Below are 14,912 nucleotides of genomic sequence, written 5' to 3'. Positions count from 1 at the left end.
CGAATAAACAAGAGATACTTAAGTGATTTCGAGATGTCGCAACTCCTAATTTGTCCTTGTTTTTGTTGACTACGTATTTACCTTAACTTTTTTGGTTTATAGTTGTACGGTTTACATAGGCAAACGAAAAGCAATCTTATTCCTACTTATATTCCCTGTATATTTAAGCAATTCAAGATAAATTAATATTTATAAGAACAAAACAGCCAAAAAGGGAATGTTTACAGTATGAAAGAACTAAATAAAGTATATCATACTTCTAATGGTATGTCTGCAGTTTATTGAGACCCGCAAATGAAGAACAATAAATTCCTTACCTTTTTTCACGATGTGTACTCGTCCACTGCTACCTATAGACTAACCACGAGCATCAGCGCTCGCCGGTATTTATAGTCCGCCAAAGACGCTGAGCCATCGTCTTTGTCGTGATCACTACAACGTTTAATGTTACATAGCCAACACACTAGGAAGCATCTGATTGATAACTAATTTGCATATAATTAATTTGATCAAGGAAATTTCTACAACACTTATATATCATGTTTGAAATTGTACACAATACTTGGTTATTCAAAAAATGATTTCGGGACCTCGGAAGTATGATGTTCTTTAATTCGACATGTCGCGACACCTGATTTGTCCTTATTTCTGTTAATTATGTACAGAACTTCCATATTTTTATTTATACCTATATGGTAAATTTAATTGAAAAGAAAAATCAAATTTTATTTTATTCTACTTACATATATCCTTTATAAAAAAAAGTATAAATTTGTATTCTGAATCCTGGGGTTAGAAAGTATAAAATGAAACTCAAGTATTTTTGTGAACTTTCTGCACTGTTTTGATTGCAACCAATTATAATATGTGTTAAATTAAGTAAATATATTTTGATTCTAACTGTCCACAACACTTGATTAGTCGAAAAATCATGTTGCAAATAAACAAGGCCAATTAAGTGATCTCGATATGTCGCAATTCCTGATTGGCTCTTATTTTTGTCGATTATGTATAAATCTGAAATTCTGTTCTTTATAATAGTACGGTTTGCTTAGATTAAGAAAAATAAACCTTTTTTCTTCTTTAATTCCTTGTTCTTTTAAAAAATAGAAGGAAAATGTATTTTCCTTGGGACTTTTCATCTAAAATGCTGCTTAGAAAAAAATTTTTATTCTATTGTCAAATATCTTAATTTTAAGATTTATTTTAATACATTTTATTTACCAAAATTATCTATTTATTATTTAAAAAACAATTTTCAGTAAATATGTTCAGGAACTTCCATTCCGAAACCATGAGGGTGTCCAGGATGAAACCTAGGAATCAAAACAATAAAATAAAATTCATAAAATCGTGCATAAACCATCGTAAGTATGCATTTTAAAAGTGTTTTACATCGCATAAAAGATTTATCATAGATTAAAAAAAATACCTTCTGGCGCCATGAATACGATTCCCCTCCATAATTAAAACGAATTTCGTCCTCTACCTCTATATCCTTTTTTGCTTTGAATATGATGTGTGGTTTTCCATCTTTTTCAAAGAGTGTTGGAAAAATATTAGGATGGCAATGCTCGTCATTAATTAATCTGCCAAGGCTTCCATCGTCTTCAGACGCATCTATTCTAGAAGTAAATTAGATTGTTTATATATTTTAATAAAAGATGAAGGATAGATTATGCTGTGAAAATTATTAAAAACTACTCACATCTTTATTTTGCCATTGGAATCAAATTCAAAGAAATAGGTATCATCCTCGTCTTCAAGGAATGGACCTTCCCTCAGTTTGCCTTTGTATTCAAGCAAAGGTTCACCCTTAGAGAATTTTTTCTTTGAAAATACACCATTTCCTGTAATATCAACATACAAAATGTATCATTGTTGCTTATTATCTTTACTTAGGGTATACAATTTACAAGTATTTGCAATTTCGTACCTATCTCATCATTTATATATTTCACCATGAAGTTAGAATCATCAATGAAATCAAGAACATCAGTCTCTTTTTTAGCAAAGTGTCTTTTTGGATAGGTTCTCAAGGTCTTAAATGGTGGTGAAATATGTACATAGTTTTTCTTCTTTGTAGTCAGTTCGACCTGATTGGAGAGCTTAACATTACTGTCACTAATATCATAACTTGAACTAGAAGTTCTTGCGGTGTTTGAGGGAGGAATTAAAACGACCTTGCACGGAGAAATATGCCTGTCAAAATTATTTTTCAGAAATTTAGAGCCCAGAGCTTCATCTTTAGGTATAACGTCGATCTTCTTGAGAACAAACAACCCATCCTCCAAACTTTTCCTTACTTCCTCTTTTAAGTCTTCTCTTTCTTCATTGATCGTTTCTATAAAAGTTTGTTTTATGCGTGACAACTTTTTATCATCATCCTCCTTACATTTTTCGATGATGGTATGTTGGAGCTCTTTCATTTTCTTCTCCATCTTCTGCTCGAAGACATCAAGTCTCTCATCAATATTTTTCTGAAGTCCCATGACGATGCCTCTCACCTCCTCCACCCCCATAAAATTTTCCCGCATATACTCCAACGATATGGGCTCTAAAGGAAATAGTAATGAGTTATTTTTTGTTGTAAAGAGAAAGCAGACATTATAAGGAAACTTTCATGCATATAACAAAAACATTGATAAAACGTTTTATTTAATGCTTACTTATTATCACGAATAGAAGACTTTTTTGAGTTTATTATAGTATTGTATACCGAAAATAAGTGATTCATAAATTGTATTTAATGTTTAATTTACCCTCAAAGGCCTCAGCATTCAACTCGGGTAAATTGTGAGCATCACTTTCTTCTGACATGGTTAGTGATTGATGTCTTTGAAAAACTAGTCCCCCTGCCCAAACAAAAAAAAAAAAAAAAAAATAAATGGCCGTATGTTTGCAACAATGGAATAACAGCTCAAAACTGATTTATCAGAAATCATTTACTTCAATGTTTAGTTTGGTTTATTTTCTGTTAAGTTAAATAGATGTAAAAAAAAAAAATACTTCAAGGGTAAGAAGGTGTAGGTTATAGCATGAAGAAGGGTATGGAAATAACAAACAGTATTCAATCTCAACGTCCATTAAACAGATATACAAAATAAGAGCAGAGCAAACACGGACCTCCGGAACCTCAGAGGTGGGATCAGGTGCCATGGAGGAGTGAGCATCCCCTGCCGACCGGTCACACCCGCCGTGTCCTCGTTGTCATAATCAGGAAATAACGGAAAAAATCCGTGGTCAATTCAGTGTATAAATAATGGACTAACAATTGGTATATAGGACATAGAAATTACAAGGGATAGAGGGTATAGGGTATAGGGTGTAGGGGTTACAAGGGTTATAAGGTCTATGGTTTAGGGTATAGAGTATAGGGTAATAAGGTATAGGGTGTAGGGTATAGGGTACAAGGGTTACAATAACAGGGTGTAAAGTTTAAGGTATAGGGTATACACTGTAGGGTTTAGGGTATTGGGTAAAGGGTGTGGGGGTTACAAGGGTTAGAAGGTATGGGGTATAGCATATAGGATATAGAAGGCACAAGGGTTAGAAGATATAGGGTGTAGGGTATAGGGTATGGGGGTTACAAGGTGTAGGGTGTAGGGTATAGGGTATATATGTGACCAGGTATAGGGTGTAGGGTATACAGGGTATAGGGGTTACAAGGTATAGAGTGTATGGGTTTCAGGGTATAGGGGTTACAAGGTCTTGAATGTAGGGTATAGGGTATAGGGGTTACAAGGTATTGAATGTAGGGTATAGGGTTTGTAGGGAATTGGGTATAGTGGTTACAGAGGATAGGGTCTGCAATGTACAGGGAGAAGGGTATATCGTATAGATAGAAAACACGTTTTTTTGACATATTAGAACCTGGATGTATTAGAGATATCAGATACATATTAAAGAGTTTATGGATTCAGGGTAAATAGAAGGAAATCGATTTAAAAAAAATATGAATAAATGAAAGTGTGTGTAACTTTTATATATTGGTTACAAGAGAAGGGAATTACATAAAAAAGGCATACAATGTTATTACCCACGTGCTTTTTGACATACAAATAAAATAGAGTCAATTGCAGTTAAATGTTTACTGGAAAGACTTATCAAGAACAAAAATACGTTGCAAAGTTACCCTTAACTGAATAAATTCATTAGTAATAGTCAAAAGATATAAATTTTGAAATCTGAACTTACCAGTTTTGAAATGCAGCCATTCAAGCGGAAGTATGGTCTGCACATGCGCAGATCAAAATTTCATACTAACCCTTACACCTAATACCTTATAAACCCTATACCCTATACCCTAAACCCTGTACCTTGTAACCCCTATACCCTATATCCTGTAACCCAAATTACTTGTAACGACTACACCCTATAACCCCTACAACCTATGCTCTGAAACCCCTGTAGCCTATACCCTACAACCTATACCTTATGACCAATTAACCCTATAACCTACACCTTATACCTTGTAACCCCTATACCATAAACGAATCACCCTATTTCTTGTAACCCCTATACCCTACACCCTTCCACTTGTAACCAATATACCCTATACTTTGTAACCCAAATATCCTATACCCAATACCTAATAACCCCTATACCCTATACATTATACCTTGTAACACCTATACCCTACACCCTTTACCTTATAACCCCTATACCTTATAACCCCCATACCCTACACCTTATACCTTCATATACCTTACACATTATCCTTTGTAACCCAAATACCCTACACCCAATACCTTATAACCCCTATACCCTACACCCTATACCTTGTAATCCCTATACCCTATACCTTATAACCCCTATACCCTACACCCTATACCTTGTAAAGCCTATACCCTATACCCTATAATTTGTAACCCCTATACCCTACACCCTATACCTTGTTACCCCTTTTCAATATACCCTATACCTTGTAACCCATATACCCTACACCCTATACCTTGCAACCCCTATACCCTACACCCTATACCTTGAAACCCCTATACCCTACACCTTATACCTTGTAACCCCTACATCTTATAACCCCTATACCTTACACCCTATACCTTGTAACCTCTATACCCTATACCTTATAACCCTTATACCCTACACCCTATACATTGTAACCCCTATACCCTATATCCTATACCTTGGAACCCCTATACCCTACACCCTATACCTTGTAACCCCTATACCCTATAACCTATACCTTGTAACCCCTATACCCTACACCCTATACCTTGCAACCCCTACACCCTACACCCTATACCTTGTAACCCTTATACCCTACACCCTATACCTTATAACCCCTATAGGGTTAGGGTTAGGGTTAGGGTTAGGGTTAGGGTTAGGGTTAGGGTTTAGGGTTTAGGGTTTAGGGTTAGGGTTAGGGTTAGGGTTTAGGGTTAGGGTTAGGGTTTAGGGTTAGGGTTAGGGTTAGGGTTAGGGTTAGGGTTAGGGTTAGGGTTTAGGGTTTAGGGTTAGGGTTTAGGGTTTAGGGTTAGGGTTTAGGGTTTAGGGTTAGGGTTTAGGGTTTAGGGTTAGGGTTTAGGGTTTAGGGTTAGGGTTAGGGTTAGGGTTAGGGTTAGGGTTAGGGTTAGGGTTAGGGTTAGGGTTAGGGTTAGGGTTAGGGTTAGGGTTTAGGGTTTAGGGTTAGGGTTAGGGTTAGGGTTAGTAGTAGACCTGTCCTCTTGATCAAGAAGACTTGATCATGTTACTAAAAATAAATTTTATTTTCCTATGACTATAAATAGAATTTTCTGCGCATGCATTTTGTTCATCTATTTTTATATGAATTGCTCATATACTGTTTCATTGACTGGACGCCATATTGACTACTACTTTTAAAGGATTTATACATTTATTTTCATTTAATGAGGTAGGTAATTTGATTTTTACTATACCTGTATAATATACACTGTACGGAAAAATGTATATTGAATTTGATGTATTTTTTTAAAAATAACAGAAAGGGAGATCTATATGATTATCTCTAAATGAAAACTTATGTTGTTAATCTGAAGGCCGTCCACATTCACAATGTGAGCATCACAGAGAGAAATCCATAATTTTGCTTAATATGAAATTGCGATTGAAAAACCCTAATTAAATAAATATTTTAATTATAATGGAATGTTTATTTTTTAAATATTGAACATTGCCTTACTTCAACATGTTTCGTTATTGAGTATATTTATACGTTATTATATAATAATCTTTTAGCAAAACAACTTACACAACAATCCACAAGCTATTTATCATAACCAATAGGTTGTAACCGCTACAGTCTATTCCCTATTTCCCATAACCGACACTCTACAGCCTATGCTTTGTAACCCCTACACCCTATACCCTATATTTCTAACCCCTACACCCTACACCCTATACCGTACACCCTACACCCTATACATTGTAACCCCTACATCCTATACCCCATACCCTATACCTTAAACAATATACCCTTTACTCTATAGCTTTTACCCTATACCTTATGCCCTACACCCTTTACCTTGTAACCCCTACACCCTATACCATATACCTTATACCTTACAGGCTACACCCTATACCCTTCACCCAACATCTTATACCCTAAAGGCTACACCCTATACCTTGTAACCCCTATACCCTAGACCTTGTAACCCCTACGCCCAATACCTTACACCATATACCCTATACCCTGCACCCTATACCTTATACCCTAAACCCTTTACCTTGTAACCCCTACACCCTATACCATGTAACCCATACACCCTACAACCCATACCCTATACCCTACACCCACACCCTAACCCCTGTACCTTATAACCCTTACACCCTATACCTTGTAACCTTACCCCATCTTTCTTACACCCTACACTCTATACCTTACACCCTATTCCTCACTACATGATACACCCTATACCTTGTAACCCCTACGCTTTATACCCTATACCCTACAGCCTGCACCCTAAATCCCTTGTAACCCCCTACAGCATATACCCAACACTCTTCGACCTAAACCCTATACCTTATAACCATTATACCTTATACCCTATGCTTTGTAACCTACACCCTATACTCTATACCTATACCTCATTTACACCCTATACCCTAATCATTTTAACCTTTACACATTATACCTTTCACCCTAATTTCTATAACCCAAACCTCTCAGTCGCATAGTCTAAGCCTTAAAACCCCTAAATTTTATTTTTTGTTAAACCTATACCTTACACCCTTAATCCGCTACCACAGGGTTACAATGTAACCCCTACACCATACAGCCTATCCTATGTTACACTTACATTATGATATCATTTCTAAAATCCATTAGTGAGGTTAAAGGTTCGCTCTTTAAGCACAAAATATTTCTTTAAATACAAACAAAAAGGTTTACTTTATTTCATTTATTTTATAGGTAATCAGTATGGATCCGTTATCAGAAAACGGTTATCAGCAGGAAGAATCTTTTCTGAAAGTTGCAAAGGAGAATTCGATATCTTTTTGTTCGACTTTCTTAAAATATAAGGACGTACATTCATTTCTGCATCGGTCTGAAGGAGGATTTATATCAACGCGCTGTGTTAATGCTACGTTTGGAGAAATATATTGTTTAATGCAGAGCAATCTCGACATTGACGGAGTTGTACTGGAGATGAAGGCATTGACGGCTATCAAATTCCCAGTTTTTTACATGAACCTTTTACCAAGAGGTGATGGTAGTATTATATCCATGTACCCGATTCTTAAGAAGCACATAGATATAACTCAATATCAGAGAACTTCATTTTCTTTATTAAAAATGTGCAATGGTATACAACTTTTCAGTTCATTTGGGTGGCAAGTGAATTTAGCGCTGATACCACTACCAAATATAGATTCATCTTTTGACCTGCCCAGTGCTTTAAACTACAAATTGTTTGCAAACCAGTACTTTAATCGAGTAAAGTCCACCTTCCAAAACAATCTTCTGAAATTATCACCAAAGGAATTGTGTAAAGACACTTTTAAGAAGAATTCGATCTTTGACGTTTCAAAATGGAGGGTTTTGGCAAAAGATCAATCCTTTGTCATGGCCATATTAGATAAGACTTTGATTGCATGTCAGGCTCCTCCGCATCATCGAATTTCCATTGTAGCTTTTCGTTTTGGAGAGAGAGATTCCGTTCAAATCCAACTTGCAACTGATTTTTGCCTTGAACTAGTTACATCTCTTACCACCCATATTGCCGTAACATTCAAGAGCATAGATGACAAAATTCACTTTTTCTGGTCACGTGACGGAATTCAGAAGCTTGTAGGCTTTCGAGGATCATTACTTCCAGTCCTTTCCTTTAGAGATTGCTGCAATTTTCAAACAAATTTAGATGGTCGTCCAAACGATATCTCGGATGAACTGAGGAATGTGTGCATGCATCCCAATAATTTGAGATTTTTGCAATTATACGCAGATTCGCCCCACATGCATTGCAGCGCTAAGCATCCTCTATCTGGTCTTATAGCGACATGTAATTTACTGCATCCTAAATCAACTGCTCACCTTTCCCGACTTTCTGATGATTATCTCTCTGTATGTCGTGAAAACTGCCATAAATTAGGAGAAGCCATGCCAATGCGTCTCGAAGTTGTTGTGTCCTTGGACGATATTCCGTCAGTGCTGATTGCAAAGGAAATAATTAACCTAGAACATTTAGAATTACTTATGGATAAGTATCCTATGGTTGTGCCTTTTCAAGAAACGGTAATATATTGCGGTCAAAGATTAAGTTTTATTTCTTTCATAAAGAAAATAGCTGAGCTAATTTTTCACACATTGGTCAAATTGAAAGAAGAAAATAATGGCTTGGGCAAAATGCTTCCCAGCTGGGAAGCTTATCAGTACGAATTGTGTAACGAAATGTTATGGTGGGGAAAACTGAACTCTTACACAGACGCCATTCTATCGCGAAACCTTGGTCCTGGTGATGGAAAAAATAATCGGTCTGTTACCTTCGAATATGGTTTTTTATGTCTGGAATCCAGTAGTGACTGCGCTCTGGATGAAAGCTCACCACCGCCGCTGCATCACTGGACTACTTTAAAGTCACAAATTGAAAGAATCCAAAGATTATTCTCATTTGGAGACTTCCTTTCTTGCAATGATATAATTTTAGGAACAAGAGTAGTTCTTCTACTCATTGAAGATATAAAATATAGCAGGGATGAGAGCCATAAGATCCCCTCACTGACACACGACCTAAGACAGGCAAGCGTGCCTTCATGGGCTTCCTGTATTTTATCTGTATCAGCGGAACAGTTATGTAAAGATCTGAGCAGGGCGGATATTTTTCACTTCCCTTTCACTTTCGGAAGGGCATTGGAAATGATGAAAGGTGAAAAAAAAGATATTGCAAACATCTTGTTGGCTGGCCTAAATCACCTGAATGTGAAATATTTTCCCTGCTATAGAATCAAACGTGGATTCAAATGGACTAACTGGCAAGTATTAAAGATATTATATGGAGATCTGTTCGCGGAAACAAATACGTACGATGTAAAACTTTTGACCGCAAACATTATAAATGAAATGGAAAAAGAAAACCTAGTATTTAGAAGCAAATTCATTAATGCCAATGCAGAATTTCCATGGGTTTTTGAAACTTGTCAACGGCTTAGAGGACTGGAGCTGGGTCAAGAGAATTTACTTCGGGTTTTAACGTTTGTAACATGTGTATGTTTGATACAAAACGGATATTATGTGAACTTTAGCTCTTTACTTGCTTATGTGAAAGAATTACCAATTACACAGCAAGAACTGCAAATGGTTAAAGTTCTTTCTGTATTTTTTCTCCGGGGTCCCATGGCAAAACGAATTTATCGAATATATGAAGATATTCCACACAAGTTTGATTGTTCAAAGCCTTTTGAAAAAAGTGGAACAGATATAGAGGAAAACGAAATTGAAAACGCCAATTTACCGTTAGAAGTTCCTGTTGTTGAGAAAGAACCAGAAGAACAAAATATACAGCATGTCCCGGCCCGGCATGTTCCGGCAAGACCATTTCTTCCTTGGAACACATTTGAGATGAACATCTTGCATGACATAATAAGGAAGGGGAAGAACTCATACCAAATTATGTATAAAGATTACGTAAACGAATGTAAAAGAAGAGGAATTCCAGACAGAACATTTAATGCATTTAGAGCTGCCCTTTTGCGAGCAGCAAAGAGAAAAGAATAATTTTTTCCGTAATTGTAAAATTTTAATAATAATAGAATTACTAAACAGCTGCTAAATCTACCATTCATTAAAACTTTTACACAAGTTAAAAATGGAAACTCTTTCATAAGGAAATGTCAAAATTAAGTCATTGAAAGGCATATAAAAAATGACTTTAAAAAAATTGCTGCACAATAGAGGTTCAAATCACATTGAAGAAAAATTAAAATTTACAATTCTGAAATATTTTGCTCAATAAGAAGAGTTTTTTTCTCTTTAAATCTCAAAACTGTTATTTGTATTCTATTAAAGTAAATTTAAAAAACTGACAACTGTTTGTTTTGTCAGAAAAGAAAAGCAGAACAAAATCTCTGATGGAAAAAGGACCGTGTCCTTGAGAACCTAATCCCAATTCCCAGCATCAACACTATCCTTATGAAGGAGAGGATCTGGTGTCGCTCATCAAGAAGTTCGCTTTGTATTGGGCATCGATCTTATAACATACTCGTTTTCTCCAAACCTCATCGTCGTTCCACAATTTTCTTTTGAGACCCATATCAAAAATAGATTTTTTGACGGTATTGTTTTTCTTCCAGCCCATGTTCTCATGTTCCCTCCGAAGGAAGTCATCTTGCATCGGGAAGTCCTTCCAGTTCACTTTGGCCATTTTTGGCGTGGACTGCTTCTTCTCTTGGGGCCGTGGGGCCATCTCTGGTTGATTTTCGGAGATAATGCTTACATCTTTGTCAACATCCTCCTGTGCGGTTCGAATAACGTCGATCTTCTTCAGAACAAACAACCCATCCTCCAAACTTTTCCTTACTTCATCTTTTAAGTCTTCTTTTTCTTGTTTGGAAGTTTCTATCAAAGTTTCCTTTATGCTTGACAACTTTTTATTATAGTCCTCCTTACATTTACCGATGATGGTATGTTGGAGCTCCTCCATTTTCTTCTCCATCTTCTGCTCAAAGTCATTCAGTCTCTCATCAATATTTTTCTGAAGTCCCATGACGATGCCCCTCACTTCCTCCACCCCCATAAAGTTTTCACGCATATACTCCAACGATATGGGCTCTAAAGGAAATAGTAATGAGTTATTATTTGTTGTAAAAAGAAAGCAGACATTATAAGGAAACTTTCATGCATATAACAAAAACAATGATAAAACGTTTTATTTAATGCTTACTTATTATCACGAATAGAAGACTTTTTTGAGTTTATTTAGTATTGTATACCGAAAATAAGTGATTCATAAATTGTATTTAATGTTTAATTTACCCTCAAAGGCCTCAGCATCCAAATCGGATAAATCATGAGCATCATTTTCTTCTGCCATGGTTAGAGATTTATTTCAATGAAAGCTACTTCCCCTGCAGAAACGAAAAAAACATGGTCGTATCTTTGCAACAATGGAATAACAGCTCAAAACTGATTTATAAAAAATCATTTACTTCAATGTTTAGTGTAATTTACTTTCTGTTTAGTTTTATAGATGTTAAAAACTCTGTAGGATTTAGAGTGTAGGGGTAACAAGGTTTAGAAGGTATAAAGTATAGCATATAGGATATAGGAATTACAAGGGTTAGAAAGTAGAGGGTGTGTAGGGGTTACAAGCGTGACAAGGTGAAAGGTATAAAGAATAGGGGCTACAAGGTAGAGGGTGCCGGGGTAACAATCACAGGGTGTAAGATGTAGGATATAAAGTATACACCTCATGGTGTAGGGTATAGGTGTCGGGGTTATAAGGATTAGAAGGTATACGGTATAGCATATAGGATATAGAAGTTACAAGGGTTAGAAGATATAGGGTGTAGGGTATAAGGGTTACAAGGTATAAGGTGCAGGGGTTTACAGGGTATAGGGGTTACAAGGTATAGGTTGTAGGGTATAAGGTATAGGAGTTACAAGTGCAGGGGTTAGAGATTATAGGGGTTACAAGGTATGGGGTATAGAAGTAACAAGGTATAGGAAGTTGGAGTTTCAGGGTATAGGGGTTACCAAGTATGGGGTGTAGGCGTTACAGGGTGTAGGCGTTACAGGGTATAGGGTGTAGGGGTTACAAGGTATAAGAGTTACAAGGTATAGGGTGTAGGGGTTACAGGGTATAGGGGTTACAAGGTATAGGGTGTAGGGGTTACAAGGTATAGGAGTTAAAAGGTTTAGGGTGTAGGGGTTACAGGGTATAGGGGTTACAAGGTATAGGGTATAGGGTATAGGGGTTAAAAGGTATAAAGTTTAGGGGTTGCAGGGTATAGGGGTAACAGGGTATAGGGGTTAAAAGGTATAGGGTGTACGGTTTACAAGGTATAAGAGTTACAAGGTATAGGGTGTAGGGGTTACAGTCTATAGGAATTACAAAGTATAGGGTGTAGGGGTTACAAGTTATAGGGGTTACGAGGTATAGGGTGTAGGGGTTACAGGGTATAGGGACTACAAAGTATAGGGTGTAGGGTATAGGGGTTACAAGGTATAGGATACAGGTTATAGTGGTTACAAGGTATAGGGTTCAGGGTATAGGTGTTACAAGGTATAGGGTGTTGGGGGTTAAGGGTATAGGGGTTACAAGGTATAGGGTATAGGGTGTAGTGGTTACAGGGTATAGGGGCTATAAGGTATAGGGTATAGGGGTTAAAAGGTGTAGGGTGTAGGGGTTACAGTGTATAGGGGTCAAGGGTATAGGGGTTACACGGTATAGGGTGTAGGTTAACAACGTTTAGGGTGTAGGGTATATGGGTTGCAAGGTATAGGGTGTAGGGTATATGGTATAGACAGAAAACAAGTTTATTAGCACATTAGAACTTGGATGTATCAGAGATATAAAATACATATTAAGGAGTTTATGGATTCAGGGTAAATACATGGAAATCGATTGAAAAATATATGAAGCAATGAAAGTATGTGTAAATTTTATATATTGGTTTCAAGAGAAGGGAATTACATAAACAAGGCATACAATGTTATTGCCCACGTGCTTTTTACATACAGATATAACAGAGTCAATTGCAGTTAAATGTTCACTGGAAAGACTAAGCAAGAACAATAATACCAAAGAAAGTTAACCATAAACTAAATATATTCAACCGTAATAGTCAAAAGGTATCAATTTTGAAATCTGAACTTACCAGTTTTGAAATGCAGCCCTTCAAGCGGAAGTATGGTATACACATGCGCAGATCTAAGTTGAATACTAACCCTTACACCTCTACCAATGTATCTCCTATACCTTATAACCCCTACACCCTATACCTTGTTACCCCTATACCCTATACCCAACACTCTTTACCTTGTAACCGCGATACCCTTCACCCATTACCTTGTAACCCCTATACCCTATACCCTACACCCTATACCTTGTAACCCATATACCCGATAAACTACACCCTATACCTTGGAACCCCTATACCCTACACCCTATACCTTATAACCCCTATACCTTGAAACCCCTATACCTTATAACCCCTACACCTTCTAACCCCTATACCTTGTAACCCCTATACCTTATAACACCTATACCTTATAACCCCTACACCTTGTAACCCCTATACCCTACACCCTATACCTTGGAACCCCTATACCCTATACCTTGTAACCCCTATACCTTATAACCCCTATACCTTGTAACCCCTATACCTTATAACCCCTATACCTTGTAACCCCTATACCTTATAACCCCTATACCTTATAACCCCTACACCTTGTAACCCCTATACCCTACATCCTATACCTTGGAACCCCTATACCCTATACCTTGTAACCCCTATACCTTATAACCCCTATACCATGTAACCCCTATACCTTATAACCCCTATACCTTATAACCCCTACACCTTGTAACCCCTATACTCTACACCATGTACCTTGTAACCCCTATACCCTATACCCTATACCTTGTAACCCCTATACCTTATAACCCCAACACCTTATAACCCCTACACCTTGTAACCCCTATACCCTACACCTTATACCTTGGAACCCCTGTACCCTATACCCTATACCTTGTAACCCCTATACCTTATAACCCCTATACCTTGTAACCCCTATACCTTATAACTCCTATACCTCCTAACCCCTGAACCTTGTAACCCCTATACCCTACACCCTATACCTTGTAACCCCTATACCCTATACCCTATACCTTGGAACCCCTATACCTTGTAACCCCTATACCTTGTAACCCCTACACCTTGTAACAGCTATACCTTGTAACCCCTATACCTTATAACCCCTATACCTTGTAACCCCTATACCTTATAACTCCTATACCTCCTAACCCCTGAACCTTGTAACCCCTATACCCTACACCCTATACCTTGTAACCCCTATACCCTATACCTTGTAACCCCTATACCTTGTAACCCCTATACCTTATAACCCCTACACCTTGTAACAGCTATACCTTATAACCCCTATACCTTATAACCCCTATACCTTGTAACCCCTATACCCTACACCCTATACCTTTTAACCCTTATACCCTACACCCTATACCTTTAACTACCCCTATACCTTGGAACCCCTATACCCTATACCTTGTAACCCCTATACCTTATAACCCCTATACCTTGTAACCCCTATACCTTATAACCCCTATACCTTGTAACCCCTATACCTTATAACCCCTATACCTTATAACCCCTACACCTTGTAACCCCTATACCCTACACCCTATACCTTGGAACCCCTATACCTTATACCTTGTAACCCCTATACCTTATAACCCCTATACCTTATAACCCCTATA

General features: G+C 37.2%; 2 protein-coding genes across 2 annotated transcripts; one reads left to right on the top strand and one right to left on the bottom strand.

Annotated features, from left to right (window-relative positions):
- Positions 1–5,821: 5,821 nt before the first annotated feature.
- LOC134265887 (uncharacterized) lies at positions 5,822–10,192 on the top strand. Its single transcript, XM_062748111.1, has 2 exons — positions 5,822–5,872; positions 7,391–10,192. Exon 2 carries the CDS (start codon positions 7,400–7,402, stop codon positions 10,190–10,192), a length of 2,793 nt encoding a protein of 930 aa, XP_062604095.1. The 5' UTR covers positions 5,822–5,872; positions 7,391–7,399.
- Positions 10,193–10,604: 412 nt separating this feature from the next.
- On the bottom strand, positions 10,605–13,475 carry LOC134265886 (uncharacterized). Its single transcript, XM_062748110.1, has 3 exons — positions 13,294–13,475; positions 11,450–11,541; positions 10,605–11,245 (listed from the first exon to the last, which is right to left on the bottom strand). The coding sequence occupies exons 2-3, from the start codon at positions 11,505–11,507 to the stop codon at positions 10,605–10,607; spliced, it is 699 nt and encodes a 232-aa protein (XP_062604094.1). The 5' UTR covers positions 11,508–11,541; positions 13,294–13,475.
- Positions 13,476–14,912: the final 1,437 nt, after the last annotated feature.

Source organism: Saccostrea cucullata, unplaced genomic scaffold (assembly GCF_032062105.1).
Source record: "Saccostrea cucullata isolate Sc308-1 unplaced genomic scaffold, CSIRO_AGI_Scuc_v1 ctg9274, whole genome shotgun sequence".
In the NCBI taxonomy this organism is placed as follows: Eukaryota; Metazoa; Mollusca; class Bivalvia; order Ostreida; family Ostreidae; genus Saccostrea; species Saccostrea cuccullata.
Note: the sequence above shows the minus strand (reverse complement) of the source record. Positions and strands in the feature narration are given on the sequence as shown.

Bases quoted from the DNA above. Each gene is read 5' to 3' on its own strand.
- LOC134265887 (XM_062748111.1), top strand. From the start codon at position 7,400: ATGGATCCGTTATCAGAAAACGGTTATCAGCAGGAAGAATCTTTTCTG.
- LOC134265886 (XM_062748110.1), bottom strand. From the start codon at position 11,507: ATGGCAGAAGAAAATGATGCTCATGATTTATCCGATTTGGATGCTGAG. The intron at 11,246-11,449 runs GTAAATTAAACA...TATTTCCTTTAG, and splicing joins GGATGCTGAGGCCTTTGAGG to AGCCCATATCGTTGGAGTAT.